At 39.8% G+C, this 14,208-nt stretch overlaps 1 protein-coding gene across 1 annotated transcript; it reads right to left on the minus strand.

Annotated features, from left to right (window-relative positions):
* Positions 1-1,614: 1,614 nt before the first annotated feature.
* Positions 1,615-10,154, minus strand: RSL24D1 (ribosomal L24 domain containing 1). The gene is made up of 6 exons (XM_075160136.1): positions 9,983-10,154; positions 7,484-7,597; positions 4,996-5,068; positions 4,198-4,261; positions 3,628-3,713; positions 1,615-2,020 (listed from the first exon to the last, which is right to left on the minus strand). The coding sequence occupies exons 1-6, from the start codon at positions 10,061-10,063 to the stop codon at positions 1,947-1,949; spliced, it is 492 nt and encodes a 163-aa protein (XP_075016237.1). The 5' UTR covers positions 10,064-10,154; the 3' UTR covers positions 1,615-1,946.
* Between the last annotated feature and the right edge of the window lie 4,054 nt (positions 10,155-14,208).

Genomic DNA, 14,208 nt, shown 5'->3' on the forward strand with positions numbered 1-14,208 from the left:
ACTCCCCAAATGGCTCTTCTCAGCTGCTGCACAATGACTACTTTGCTTACAGACCTTCATAGGAAAGGGTTAACAATCCCACAGAGACACTTTTATAGAGCACACAAACAAGTATTGCAGTTCATTTAAAGATATATAGGCAGAAAAACTACAGACATTATGTAATATAAATTATTAATGCTCAAAAAACTCATATGAAGTAAAAGACTGTATATAAATACTACAGAACATCCAATGGGATTCATCGCCTTTCTCTGCTTTGCACAGACTGACTATACTATTTTTGGAGAAAATTAAAACTTGGCACTCGCTGAATATCGTATTTTTAAAACTCAGTTAAAAAAAAAAATAATCTGTAATACGATTTTTAGATATCCCACTTCAAGGATTAAGGACATCAAATACTATGGTAAAACAGGCCATGCAAAAACCACATTTCCCGAGCTGAAATATTGAGTTAACTTGTGTAGTCACACATAAACATACTAATTAACATTCCTTGAAGGTCTCCCTTCACTATGTTCAAGGATTATACTGTAGCATCTTAGTGATTTCACCCCATTGACATATGTTTTCTGGCCAACTTACCATATGCTTTCGAGATGTTATTTATATTACAGTTCACAGGGGAATTACTAATATTGTACATTTAAAATATTTGTCAGTTATCACCTTGTCAGCAGATTTTAAATTATAGCAAAATTTTAATTTCAGGAAAATATGAAGGAATTACATCTTTTTATTACTAGAATTCAGTTATTTTTATCTCACTAAAATACGTTAGTTTTCTAAATATGTAAACACAACTCATAAATCAAGAGATGAAAAACTTGAGTACAATGTCTGTTACTTCACACACTCCTCATTGCCCCTTTTCATATGTTCACTTATGACTCTTTCCTGAACTACACAATACACATGTAGGTGCTAGGTATCAGGAACTTTTCCAGTGCTTGATATAGCACATACTCAAGCTTCGAATAGAACTAGAAATTACTATTTCTCAGGACAACTAGCACTGACAAGAAAGTAAATACTATTTTAAATGCCTTTGAAAGGCTTCTTTGATCATACTTCGTAGATAAACTGTTGACAGTTTAAAAAAGCAGAGTATTTATCTCAGTACGGATGACACACTGAATAAATACCACCACAATATGCAAAATACCTACACTTTAACATGATCTTCTTTTCTATCAAAATAATCCCCAGTGTTAGGTAAAAACAGTCAAAAGTGTGATTTATTGAGCATCTCAATCAGCCTAATTACATGTCAGATTTGAATTTCGGTAGGTCAGGAGGATGGCAGGTCCAACTTCACACTGGATGCTATCACCATTACTATTTTCCAAACAGCAGTAGGTTCTACATCAATGTTAGCTTTCCAGGCTTAGGTGTCAACTGCAATGTAATCCTGGGGAAGCTGATTTAAAAAGGACATAAAACAAACACTATATGCATTCATAACAAACTGAAAAATTTTCCAATGACGAGAGTGAAAATAAGTCTGGACTGAGGAAAAATAATACATCCTGCCTCACCTTGTAACCATTAAGACAGAGTTTTATCTGCTTTTACCACTACGAAAGAACAACAGACAAAATAAGAAAAGCGCAGGGCCAACATCTTTTATTCCTTGAATTATCAGCGAAAAGTTATCCAGAAAGAAAGTGTAACTTTCCAAGGAGCACATAGTATCTCAAACAACATGCCTTATTCTCCATCCTGCTGACAAGGTTTTCTCAAATTACATAATTGTAAGTACTGCCCAAACCAGTATCCATCTTATTATTTTTTATAAAACCAAAAATCATTCAAACTGTAAATGACCACTGTTCATTAAAATATATTTTTCTTTAACTGTAAACACAGTTCTGAATGATGTCAGGTGAGGCAGTAAGGAACTGTTAACTGCTGAAGAAATATAAATAGAAAATAAAAGCATTTTAAGAGTCTTCTTCCATAGCCACATCCTCTTGTAGCTTCTGCACCATTTTGTCCTCCAGCTGTTTTGGTGTGCCTTCAAAGCAAAGAAAAAATTAAATTCAAGATGTCTCTTTAAACCCAAATAACTGTTCTTCTTTGAACAATATATGTGTCTATTCTAGGTGAAACAGCCTAAATATTTTGCTTAAAGAGTTGTTTAGGAGTAAACCCATCAAGCTTACAAGTATTTATTGCTAACCTCCGTCACCACCTAAAACTACTGAAGAATTGTTTAAACAGAAAAGCTGATGCTGTTTTTATGCAAAATCTAAACTGCAGTCAAACATACATTTTCACCTAGTATGATAAACTTTGATATAGCTGGCAATACCTAGCAGAACCTTGCAAAGGACAATAAAAATGCATTGCTTTTAACAGATCAACAGCCTTCACACATTAGTTTTTATGTAAAGATTTAAGCCCTCCTGAATGCTATGTTGGATGTCAATAGCGTTACCTCTCAATAATACTACCAGAAAGAAAAAAAAAAAAATCCAGGACTGACATTTGATTCTGCTCTCTCTAAGGCCCAGCAGAAATTGCAAAACATTGAGAAAGTAGCTGTTGCTTGACAAACAGATGTACTACATGCTATTGTGCATATTCATTTAACATAAGCAAAGCCAAACAAAAGAAATAAACACTCAGGTTTATTCTTTTGAATTCAGATCTTTTTTCTTTTTCTTCCCTCAAAAAACAAGGGACAGATGAAACCAAATTTTAAATATATCCCGACAAAACCTTGTTTCACACATATACAATCTTAAGACTATAGTTGATGCAAACGAAGATAAAGCATAGAACAGACTTCTAGTTAATGTCTAACAATATGTCACATTTACATCCATGGAGACAAAACCACTGGTAATTTTTATAAAACAGTAACTAATGGAAACTTCTCTCCATTGCTCTACTCCATTAACTGTATTTTAAAAAATAAATCATCTTTACAATCCTTTTTTATCAACATCATCTAACATAAGCTAGTACTTGTAATAGTTTAGAAACCAGAAAATTGTTTAGGAGAAACAGGTTTCTCCAACTGAAAAACTCAGTTCACTAAGAATATATATTGTATCTCAACTAGGCACAGATTTTAGTTAAAATTTGTAAAATTACCACGATACTTAAAAAAACCAAAAATATTAGGCTTATACTGAAGAAACAGTATTTTCATGTAAGTTTCATTATACGCAGTGAACTACAAAAAAAACTACTCTCACAGTTAGCTAACAAATTCAAAAAGCAGAGTTTAACTACTGTATTTTATATCAATCAGTGGTATAAGTCTGTTGAGTTCAAATAATCAATTCAAAGGGAAGACTTAGATAAATGTATTGGCTAACAAACATGCAGTTCATAGAGTACCAGGTATTGAGTGCAGTTTAAAATACTCAAATAAGGAAAAGAAAGAATGAATGTAGGACTAGATAAATAAAAAGGTATGTTTGATTCAGAACAAAGATACTGCTTACATTTAGTGGCAAGAGCTATTCTCCATATTCAATAGACAAATTAATTGTAAGAAAAATGCACAGGATTATTGACCTGTAGAATTAGTCATACCAAAAAAAATCAATATTCATCATAAAATTGTATATACAACTTAACCTAAGCAAACCAGGCAAAGCAAGTTCTTACCTGCGTGTGGAGCACGAAGAAGGTGGATATTCTGTTTGACTTCTTTAATGTCTTCTGCCTTCTGCAACTCTTTGCTCTTCTTTAATCTGGAGAGGGGGAAAATCAAATTTAATTACCTTCAAAGAGGAGATGTATGTTTTCGTTTTATGCATGACACATCTTTAGCTAGAGGTATGTAAACTGTTAATAACTATGATTGTGAGGAAATAAAGGTAAAAAGTATTTGAAAACCAATTCAAGCATATACTAGATACAAAAACAGAAAAAAAGCCAGCACGGTATCCACTCTTCGCAGAAATTTGTTTAAATCTAAGAATCCATATTACAAACAAGGAAATATAGCTATTATCATCAAGTGTTCAAAAGCTACATTTCCTTGGACAGCCAATAAGACGTAGTAGTTTCGTAGCATAGTAAAGCCCACTCAAACTATTTTACCCCGTCGCTTGGATGACTGTGTATGTACAAAGCAAATAACCATTGAAAACTTTTGATCATCATTTCTCTGGAAAGACTGACTGTCTAATACAGACTTGCGAGAGCTCCCATAATACAAATACTTCTCCTCACCTGTTCATAATAAATCTAGCTTGGCGTTTTTGCTTTATTTCCTCCACTCTCTTCATTGCATCAACTGAAATAAAGCAGAAATTGTTTTAAATGTGCTTACATACCTACAGTTGAAAATACATGCTATTTTGCAGAGCAACACTACCAGTATTCCGTAATACCTCTATATCAGAGGCAACTCTTATACTATATGGAGAAAGTTATTCCTTCTTTCAAAGAGCAGGGAGGGGAATATTCTGTGTACCAACTATGATGAATTGTATTTTAAAACTTATTTATGCTTCCATTTTTGTGCCTACACATATTTTCTACAATTAACCACCACTACAAAAGAATCCTACTCGAAATCAGATGCAAGTTACCACCTTCTCCTTTGTGGCATTCATTCATGACATAAGTAACTCTTCCGTTTTATAGCAATTGATTTACTAAAGACAAACTGAAGTGGAATGAGCGGGAACAAAGAAACAACTGCATCGGTATAAAAGGCTTACATTGGGAGCCTCTTAAAAAGCTGGAGAACCACTATGGTTTTTTGAAGATAGTAATTCAAAATAGAGGAATGCCACACCTCATTTTCTAACCAGTGTCTGAAAAAAAATGAAATCAAGTGAAACTCCACATCTGTTCACAACTCAAACCTCCTCCGCACATAAGAATTTGGTCATGATTCCAGTAATTTCAAACGCAGTAATTACATAGTATCAATACTCTAAGAAGTCTTTTGAAAACATGCTCATGTAGAGTAAAAGTTCACTCCCCATAGTTCACCTTTTGTTTTTTTCTAAAATGACTCACCAGTTTTGTTCCACAACTCTCTCTGGTATTTCACTGGTTCATTTCTACGTTTTTCAAACTCAAATGAATTATCCTATATTAAAAAAAAGTAAATATAGATTATATACAGAAGCATATTTAGATCAATACATTGTTACTATAGCACTCATTCATATAACTTAATTTTATGTGATTTATTTTTCCCCTTTCAGAATCTCAGTTCCTATACTTTAACAACCTTTAGAGATTACTAAACTAGAAGGAAATAGAGTGGAGTGTTTGACCTCAAAGTGTCAGAAGCCACAGTGATTTGTCTGAAGAGAACTATTCACCAGAACATCTCCCTCAGCTATTTTCTTTTTAGCAAGACAAAAGAAACAGAGAAGACCATGTGGCGTAGGAAATACAGAGTAGACTAGACAGGTGGAAGGCGAAATTGAAAACATGTAGAGTCAAAAGCATTTAAGGCAGATCAAATAAGTTCTACTCAACAGCCTGTAATTTTGAAAAGATTCAAAAAAAAAAAAAAAAACCACCACCATTTCACTTTAAGAATATTGAAACAATATAAAATCATTTGAAATTGTGAAATATTTCAATTGATGACATTGTGGTGTTGTGGGGCAGCTGGGGGTTTTTCTTTTTGTTGTTTTGTTTTTTTCTTTTCCCTCAAGAGTTTAAGATGGAAAAATAGTTTCCTGATTTTTTTTTGCTAGCAATACTTAGCTTTATACCAACTTTATCTGAGGACTCTTCCCTGCCCAAAGGTTCTTTTTTGTAGTGGTAAAGCAGAGTTATTAAACCAGCTGCTAATCTTCACTTGAGCTGAAGACAGGTCCAATGACAGAAACTACACAGACTAGCAAGAAAAGGCAGGTACACACTCACAAGCCATGCTCCATTGGCAGACAAATGTTAGTTTTCACCTGGGATAGCATCAAGCAAAATATCCAACATACAAGCTGTAGAGGATACCATATGCTAACATCTACATGCCATTCTTAGTCTCAAAAAAATAAAAAAAATTACCTAAAATTAATTTTAGGCCAAGCATGACACAGCACCACATCAATTCACTGCAGTTCATCCTAAACTGTGTCAGCTTTTATGTATTTATAATATACAGCATTGTTTTGTATCACGAGAACACACCACAAACAGTGAAAAGAAGTCTCTCGTAAGAGTACAGATGTTCGAAGTGTCACCATCTTCTAACCTACATGCACAGAGAGAAACTACAGCTGCCTCATACTGGCCAATGGACGTTTCCAATTCAAACACAAGGGGACCGACTCCTCAGTCATTCTGAGTGAGAGAATAAGACAGTCCTTTGGAAATACCTTGGGAACAACCACCTGGCAAGATCATGTCCTTCTTAATTTTTTTGTTGTTTAATAAAAAAAAACTTGAAACCCAGGAAAACATGTAAATATATTTAACCTCTATTCAATGTACCTGTTTAAAGCAGTAAGAACCGTCACCTTCTTACAAACTACAGTATTTCCCATTGTCACAAGCCTATTTAGACACTCTCCCCAAAGCTGGCTTATGAAAGAATGGATACCAACCAAACTACAACAAAGCATTATGTTTATATATTGTTTTAATTCTTAGCATACACAGATATAACTCAAAATTGGAGCATATTGTCACCTATTTAGACATGTATAAAGGAATTTTATATTAAGTTTTTTTCAAAAAGAAACCAGAAACAATTTGAAAGCAAGAAATACAATTACAGAAGATGCTAATGAATCGTGGCTTTGCAGAGTCACATTAAAAAAATAAAATAAAATCACATTCTTCCCCTTGGAAGATCCACAGAAGGCAGCAAATCTCTGTGTCAAAATACTTACTAAATTGTTAGTATTCTGTCAAAAACCAGGTAATTAAGTCACAGTAATTCTTGAGTTATTTAAGGACTGTCCCACCACATATGAGTGTTTAGTATTTTTACCATCGAAGTAACTTTGTCTTGAAATTGTTTTTAAGATTTCATATGCTGTTTTTGAAACACTCCTATCTATGCAAGGACTTCTCCTATACATTGTATGCTTTAAGGAGACTTCAAAAGGTAACTTTCTTATGTGTCTACATAGAAAGACTTCCTGGGGTACCCAGGTAACCCAGATTATCTGATTGTGCAGAAATACAACCACCAAATGTATATGCACAGAGAGTAGGAGATCTATAGATGGAAAAAAAATGCCTTGGACTTGGGAACCACCACGTATTACCGACGTAGACACCTGATACACTAGCTTCCACACTGAAGCTGAAATGGGAAGTTCCAAGTTATAGTCAAGCTAAATGAACAGCTCACTCTCAAGAAAACTCTCACATCCTCTTCCACAATCCCTCTTTTGTCCACTTACTCCATCCCTCATGCTCATCTAAGTAAACGATAACGCATTAAGCTAGCTAAACTAACCTGTTTGCAACTGGAAGAGCCTAGATTTCTGCCATTTTAGTGAGCTAATGTAAAGTGTGAACCAGTTCAGCTTCTTACCACCGTCAATTCTTTGCCAGCTGCCTTCCGGAATGCTTTGGTCCATCTCATCTTTCTGGGATTTCGCTTCTTTTTAAAGTTTCTGTGGCATTTTGATTTGCAGAATCTAAATATCTTAAAGAAAAAGGGGGAAGAAACTTACAGTCAAATCATGTTATTCCTGCCCCATTGCAAGTGTGATACCAAACACTGAAGTTTCTCTAACAACACTGCTCATTGAAAACAACGTTCACCTTTTAAACATCAATATTTTTAGTTCAAATATAGCTATTGACAAAAAGAATTTCAAGTGCTATTCTTGTTTTTTTCATTATAAAGTCATTTTCACAGCTGTCAGGGACATGCACAAATACTTACAATTAGGCTGATTATAAATAAAATATACCAGAGTTGTGAGAATTATCATCTGCAAAAATAACTATAAAACCAAACCTGTACTATGAATAAACAATTTTCTATACCTGTCAGCACTTTTTAGATACAGTGCAATCCTGACAACAACAAAAAATCCTCACACCTCTCATGTAACATTTCTGAACGCAGTACACATACACACACACAAAAAAAAAGTCTATCTGCTCGAACGTAGCTTTAAGCCTTAAAGATCACCCTGCAGCAGGAGTCCTAAGCACATTAGTTAAGTCCTGGACTGAATTTACTGAAAGCTGCTAAATCATATGCCAACACATTCTAACTGACATTCCCCCCCCCGCCCCTTCCATTTTTCTACATATTCTACAGAATGCTAGACTCATTTTAAGCACCTGCCACTGCTCGCCATAGAAGCACCTTATGTTCATCCAGGTGATGTTTTCAGGCCCATTAAAGATGCATAAAAGAAACTTCATTATCCATACTTGAAACTTCCCTTTTATTAGTATTGAAATTATGTAACTAAGAGCCAAGCTAAAGAACAACCCTCTATCCCAAACTGTCCCAAATCCAACAGCAATTTTCCAGTCAGAAAGAATATGCAGCAATATGGCAGTAAGACGGGGGGGGAGGGAGGGGTGGAGAGAAGGGCCATAATCATACCCCTATTTCCAGTTCTTAATCTTCCCTAAATTTGTGCATCACTTTGAACTATCCCGGGTTGTCTAGTGTCCAGAGCAGAGCTGAAACTTTACTTAAGAATACTCAAAATTACGTTTGTTATTCATGACCCTATTTTTCTTCAACCATACTCTCCTTCCTATCTAATAGTTACTTCTAAAGAAAATTAATAGAAAATATGAAACCTCTACTGAAGGTAATCATCTTCAATTTTTTTTTTTTTTTACATTCTTCTACCACGTTTTTTCACCTAACTCAGGCAAATCTGCCATTATATTTTGCTATTTCATAGATTATATGTTCACGACTAACCTGCCATTGTGCTACTTTTTTTTTTTTTTTTACTAAAACACACACTTTGTGGCCATTTTCTAGTAAACGGAACTGTATCAATCTACATCTACCTTTAAATTCCCAAAAACTGTGACTGAGATGAGCAATACACTTAATCCAGTATTTGTTTTGACATCTGAGCATAGGAAGGAAGCTATTTGCATAAGCTTCATTTCACACTGGGGTCTCCAATGCCCTACAGGAGTGATAAGGAGTGCAGCAGAGGCTGCGAAATTATACACAACATTTTATGGACAAAATTGTCGCCACAACATAAAGCCCAAAGTGCTATGCACATCTTGTTATGACAGCCTCAACTGGGTAAGTCACATCAGATATCCGAGTGAGTTACAACTTTTAGTGGAGTACCATGAGAGAAACATAAACCATTAGCTTCAGCATACGGTGTCTGTAGCCTAGATTGTTCAAAGCTTTACAATCACCTGCTATTAATCTGAAGCCTCCACTTCTCCAAAATCGGAAAATTAAAGGATGAAGATTTTATATTGCTCTGCGAAGCATATAATTCCTTAGTAAAAACTGAAAACAAATAATTCAGTCCTCACTCTTCCTGACAGCCACAACAGTTGCCAAATTACAGTATCGCTCCACGTAACGGCTCCCACACCGCAAATAAATCCGTGCGGCGGACGGCGCCACCCAGCACCGCCTCGGGAACGCCACGTCCGGCGCCTCGGCTCCCCGCTGCCGTGGGCAGAGACTGCGGGGCCTCCAGCACGAGGAGGGAACCGCTGCCTGCCGCCCCCGCCGCCCCCCGGGACCTCCACGTGCCGGAGGAGGCTTGGCAGGGGCGTAAGCAGCTGCAGCCCGGGCCGGGACAGGGGCACCAGCCCCGGGGGGGCCTCGGGCCTTTGCAACGCCTGTTACCGAACCGCGTGAGAAGCGGACACCGCGTGTGGGGGGGCGAGAGCTTCCCCCCCGCAGGGCGGGTACCTTCGGGGCCCCCACGTGCGCACGGGGAAGCCCCCCCGGCACAGGCCCGGGCCGGCGCAGGAGAGGCCGAGAGCGCCCCGCCGCTGGGCCAGGCCCAGCCGGGCCCCGGCCGCGGCCGCTGACAGGCGCCGGCCGCGCCCTCCCCCCGGCGGGCGGTACCTTGCAGTCGTTGCGCACGAACATGACGCCGTGGCCCGGGTAGATGGGCCCCGAGCAGAAGTAGCACTTCTCGATCCGCATCGCCGGGCCCCCGCCGCGCCGCGCCGCTCCCCAGGCCCCGCCGGAAGGGCGCGCTCAGCTGACCGGAGGCGGCGGGGCGCCGCCCGGGAGAGCGGCCACGGCGCCCCCTGCCGGCCGCGGGGCGCCAAGGCGGCGCAGGCGCTCCCCGGCCGGCCCGCCCGCCGCAGCCCCGCCTCCCCGGGCCCCTCACAGGCCTTGTGGAGCCGGAACGGCGCTTCGTTTGCAGTGTTTTACTGCGGTCATTAAACCACGCAGCCCCTGCTAATCAGGAGCTTTAACAGCCCCGACACAGGCACCTGGCTGGAAACAAGCAAGTGCTCGCCCTGGGTCTCCGGCCGAGCCAACCCGACGGGCGTTACAGGGGGTGAGGGAGCGACAGCCAGCCTAACGCGGGCAGCGACAACCGTGAACTGCTTCCTCAGCAGGCACAGGCGCAACCCGCCGCAGAGCCGCCAGATCACTTCACATCCTATCGCTATCGAGCCAGCAGCACACGGGGTGCTAGAAAACTCGCTCTGCCGACGGGTATTGTGTGATGCGGCCCGAGAGCCGGCAGCCAGCCCAGCCCCAGGGCCCCGAACAGCTCATGTTGCACCAGGAGGCACAACACAACGGTGCCATATCACAAGCCACTCGCAGGAAAATGGCACTTCCAACTGTATCAGGGGCCGTGGAAGCCCCTCCTCACACCCACAGTGAACAGCCTTGCAACACGAGAGCGGTAATGCTCCTCTGTCACACGCTATAGGCATCTGAGCGACCTACCCTGTGAAGAAACCAGCAGCCCAAAATAAAGCAATACCCCCAAAAGTCCTGTAAACTGGATCACATAAAGCCTATCTGAAAAACAAAGAGCTCCTTTTCCTGAGCGTGACTGAAGAGACCAGACACAGCCACTGTTTCTGACGCGGTCTCTGCCAGACTGAATGGGAAATGGGAAAGACAGCTCCCGTTGGACCTAAACCGCTTTACAGCACAACATAGGACTGACCCTTCACCTCACCAAGATGAGCACTCTCCAGACCACGTTCTCTCCCAAGGAAACCAATTCTGGAAGAATATGTCATTTTTTAATTCGGGGATTTTGGTTTGGTTTTAACTCTGAGTAGTAGAGTAGCGTAAGCTTTTCAAATTGGACTTCATTTCTTTGGCAGGCTTCAACTGTCATGAAATACAAGGAGGACCATGAGACTTATTGCATGTCTTAGCAAGATCTCTTAATAAAAATAAAACAGATCAGTCATATATAAAATGTGGAAGAGATTATTGCTCCAAAAATCAGAAACTGGGCCACAAGGCCATGACATGAACAATGCTGAGACTATAGTTTGCGTGGAAGTTCTCTGTTGTGCTTTCTTTGAAGCTATAAGAAAGCTCCATTTATTGGGCAATTGGAGCCACAATTTCTAAATCATTACACAAACAGGTTACTGGGGGGAAAAGGGTGAGAAGAGTATCTGCAAAAGCAGTAATACGTCAAAAACCACACACACTACATTCACTCGCCGGATATACACATCACCCACATGCATGCTAACTGCAAATCATTGTATCAAGAGTGTGGTCCATCCTTTGATTTCACCAGAGAGAATCCTGTTGAAAGCTGAGAGATACTGGTGCTCATGAAAGCATTAAAAAAAAAAAAAAAAACCAACCAACCAACCCACACACAGAAACGAAGTTGGGATGAACTATTAGATAATACTGCATCTTCAAAAGTAAGCTGAATTTTCTCTTTCCCAGATGACTCCCTATTTCACTGAAACATACATTGATATCTTAAGATATGAAATCAAAAGATTTTGTGATCAGCTTCTGTTTGATCCCCTCTGGCTTCTCATTATAAACACAAAATTTTTTCTAAGTGTGAAAAATGAATGAAGCTGAAATGGCTCAGTATTAATGTAAGGATAGAGACAGTCACCCAAGGAAAGGAAAGGGAGTCAGACATAGATTTTTAAATCTACAGTTGATTTAATCTAGAATTCAGGCAAATCACTTTCTGCTCCATTCCCGTATTTGTAAGAGCCAAGTCTTCTACAGCAGAATTAATTTTTAAAGCAAAATTTGAAATACTGTCTAAAACCGATGGCTCTGCACGGGTTACTCTAAGGAACCTATTACTCCTTCTGTTACTCCCCTCCTACAGAGTTACCTGCTTATTGTGAAAGGACCCGAATGCCAGGCCCCGTACCTTCCTAAATTGCTTGGAATTGGAGAGGGTCTTCTCTGTTCTTCAATCTTAGGATGCTGTCCCAGCTCAGTCTGAAATCTTCCTCACCATGTAAGGCTTTACCACCACAATTCCTGCTTCTCCATTTAAAAGAAATTAACTATCTGAGTATTTGGTGAAAAATCCATGTGTTGAAGTGCATGTGCCTTTAGGGCAGTTTTTGCTTTCTGGTTTCTAGAACAACAAAGACGACAGTCAGCTTGGGGCTATATTAAGAAAGATGGAAGGAAGAAAAAAAAATTGGTTTAGCACAGTAGAGTCACTAACCTTATCAACACAGAACTTGTCTCCAATCTTTTTGAAAACCAGACCTCAGCCACATCCTATTGCAGGAGACACAGGCTGGTGACTTGTACTCTCCCCCAGCCCTAAGGAACCACAGCTCCGAACTGACTCAGAGACGGAGAGCAAGATAGGACTGTACAGGATATTAGTCTCACGCTGCACGCCGGAGGGAAGGCTCTGTGGCTGTGACAGAAGATGGCAACCCAGCTGATAAGAGGAAACGGTAGAGACACATACACAAAGCAATTTTATGAGGGAAGCTATGAAGACACCAAGCTTACAGCCAGAGGCAAAACCAAATAGTAAACAAGTTTGCTTAGGTCTAGGGCTGCTGTGCTTTGGCATATGCAACTGCAATCCTTCTTTTTCAGTTTGATTACTTTGAGTTTCCTGCCCATATGACTTTTTTTCCCCACGGGCTGTATTTATTTCACTGAAGACAGCTTTTTCCTGGCAGAGTACTGTATTGTGAAGTCTTTGGTGGCTTCTACAATTTAAACACTGTAGATTACAGACTGTCACCAACGCCTCCAGCAGACAGATGGGATGTGAGAGCACAGTGATACTACAAGCATTTACACTTGGATTTCCCTCCCCCCTCCTTTTTTCATATCAAGGTGCTAATCTCCTCTTCAAGTATAAGCCATTATGTTGTGGATTGGAAGTGCTTATTCCCGATCTAAAGATTGAAGGTTGCTGGAGGCAGAATCCAGATTAATTATCAAAAAAGAATATGTACTTCTACTCCATTAACAGTTATTCACAGACAGAATTAGGTATCCAGCTGAAAAACAGCCTCACTGGAAGAAGAGGTTCTGCAGCAAACTGAATGGCTTATTTGTTTGATTTTTGACACAGATTACCACAGCAAGAATTGTTTCCCCAAACATCTCAATTCAATACCTTAAACTCATAACAAAGCTCTGGTCTGCAAATACTTACGTACTTGTCCAAGTTTCCTAATAGAAGTAAAAGAACTGTCATATACAGTTCGTATAAATTGTCATATACAGTCATATGAAAGAACTGACAACTGGCAGGCATGTGCACTTGTAGGATCAGGTTCATAGAGCATATAATCACGTCAGTTGGCAGACACTTCTGGAGGTCATCTAGACGGAAGTCCTTCTCAAAGCAGGACAAATTACCAGGTGGCTCAGGGCCACATGCAGTTGGTTTTAGTGTCTTGAGGATGGAAATTCCATAACTTCCCTTGGTTCCTGTTCCGATTTCTGACTTCTTGTATGGTGACAATTTTTTCCTAATGTCTAATCAGAATTTTCTATACACCAACTTCTCTCTGTTGCCTCTTTCGTATCCCTGTGCCCTCTGAGAAGGGTCTGGCTCCATCTTCTGTATACCCTCCCATTAGATAGTTCAGGACAGCAGAAAGGTCTCCCTTAGCTTTCTCTTCTTAAAGCTAAGCAAACCCAGTTTTCTCTCTTACCCCTTGTGCTCCAGCTCCCGATCTTGGTGGCATCTGCTGGACTCACTTCAGTATGTCAATGTCTTTCTTCTACTAGGGTGTCCAAAACAGGACACAGAACTCCAGATGCGGTCTTATAATTACTGAATATAAGGGAACGCTTACTTCCTCAGCCCGCTGGCTTCATTTTACTAATGCAGC

Source organism: Calonectris borealis, chromosome 11 (assembly GCF_964195595.1).
Source record: "Calonectris borealis chromosome 11, bCalBor7.hap1.2, whole genome shotgun sequence".
In the NCBI taxonomy this organism is placed as follows: domain Eukaryota; kingdom Metazoa; phylum Chordata; class Aves; order Procellariiformes; family Procellariidae; genus Calonectris; species Calonectris borealis.

Coding starts and splice junctions, on each gene's coding strand:
- RSL24D1 (XM_075160136.1), bottom strand. CDS start 10,063: ATGCGGATCGAGAAGTGCTACTTCTGCTCGGGGCCCATCTACCCGGGC. Junction 4,262..4,995: donor AGAGTTGTGGAACAAAACTG/GTGAGTCATTTT, acceptor GCTTTATTTCAG/TTGATGCAATGAAGAGAGTG. Junction 3,714..4,197: donor GCTAGATTTATTATGAACAG/GTGAGGAGAAGT, acceptor CCCCCTCTCCAG/ATTAAAGAAGAGCAAAGAGT.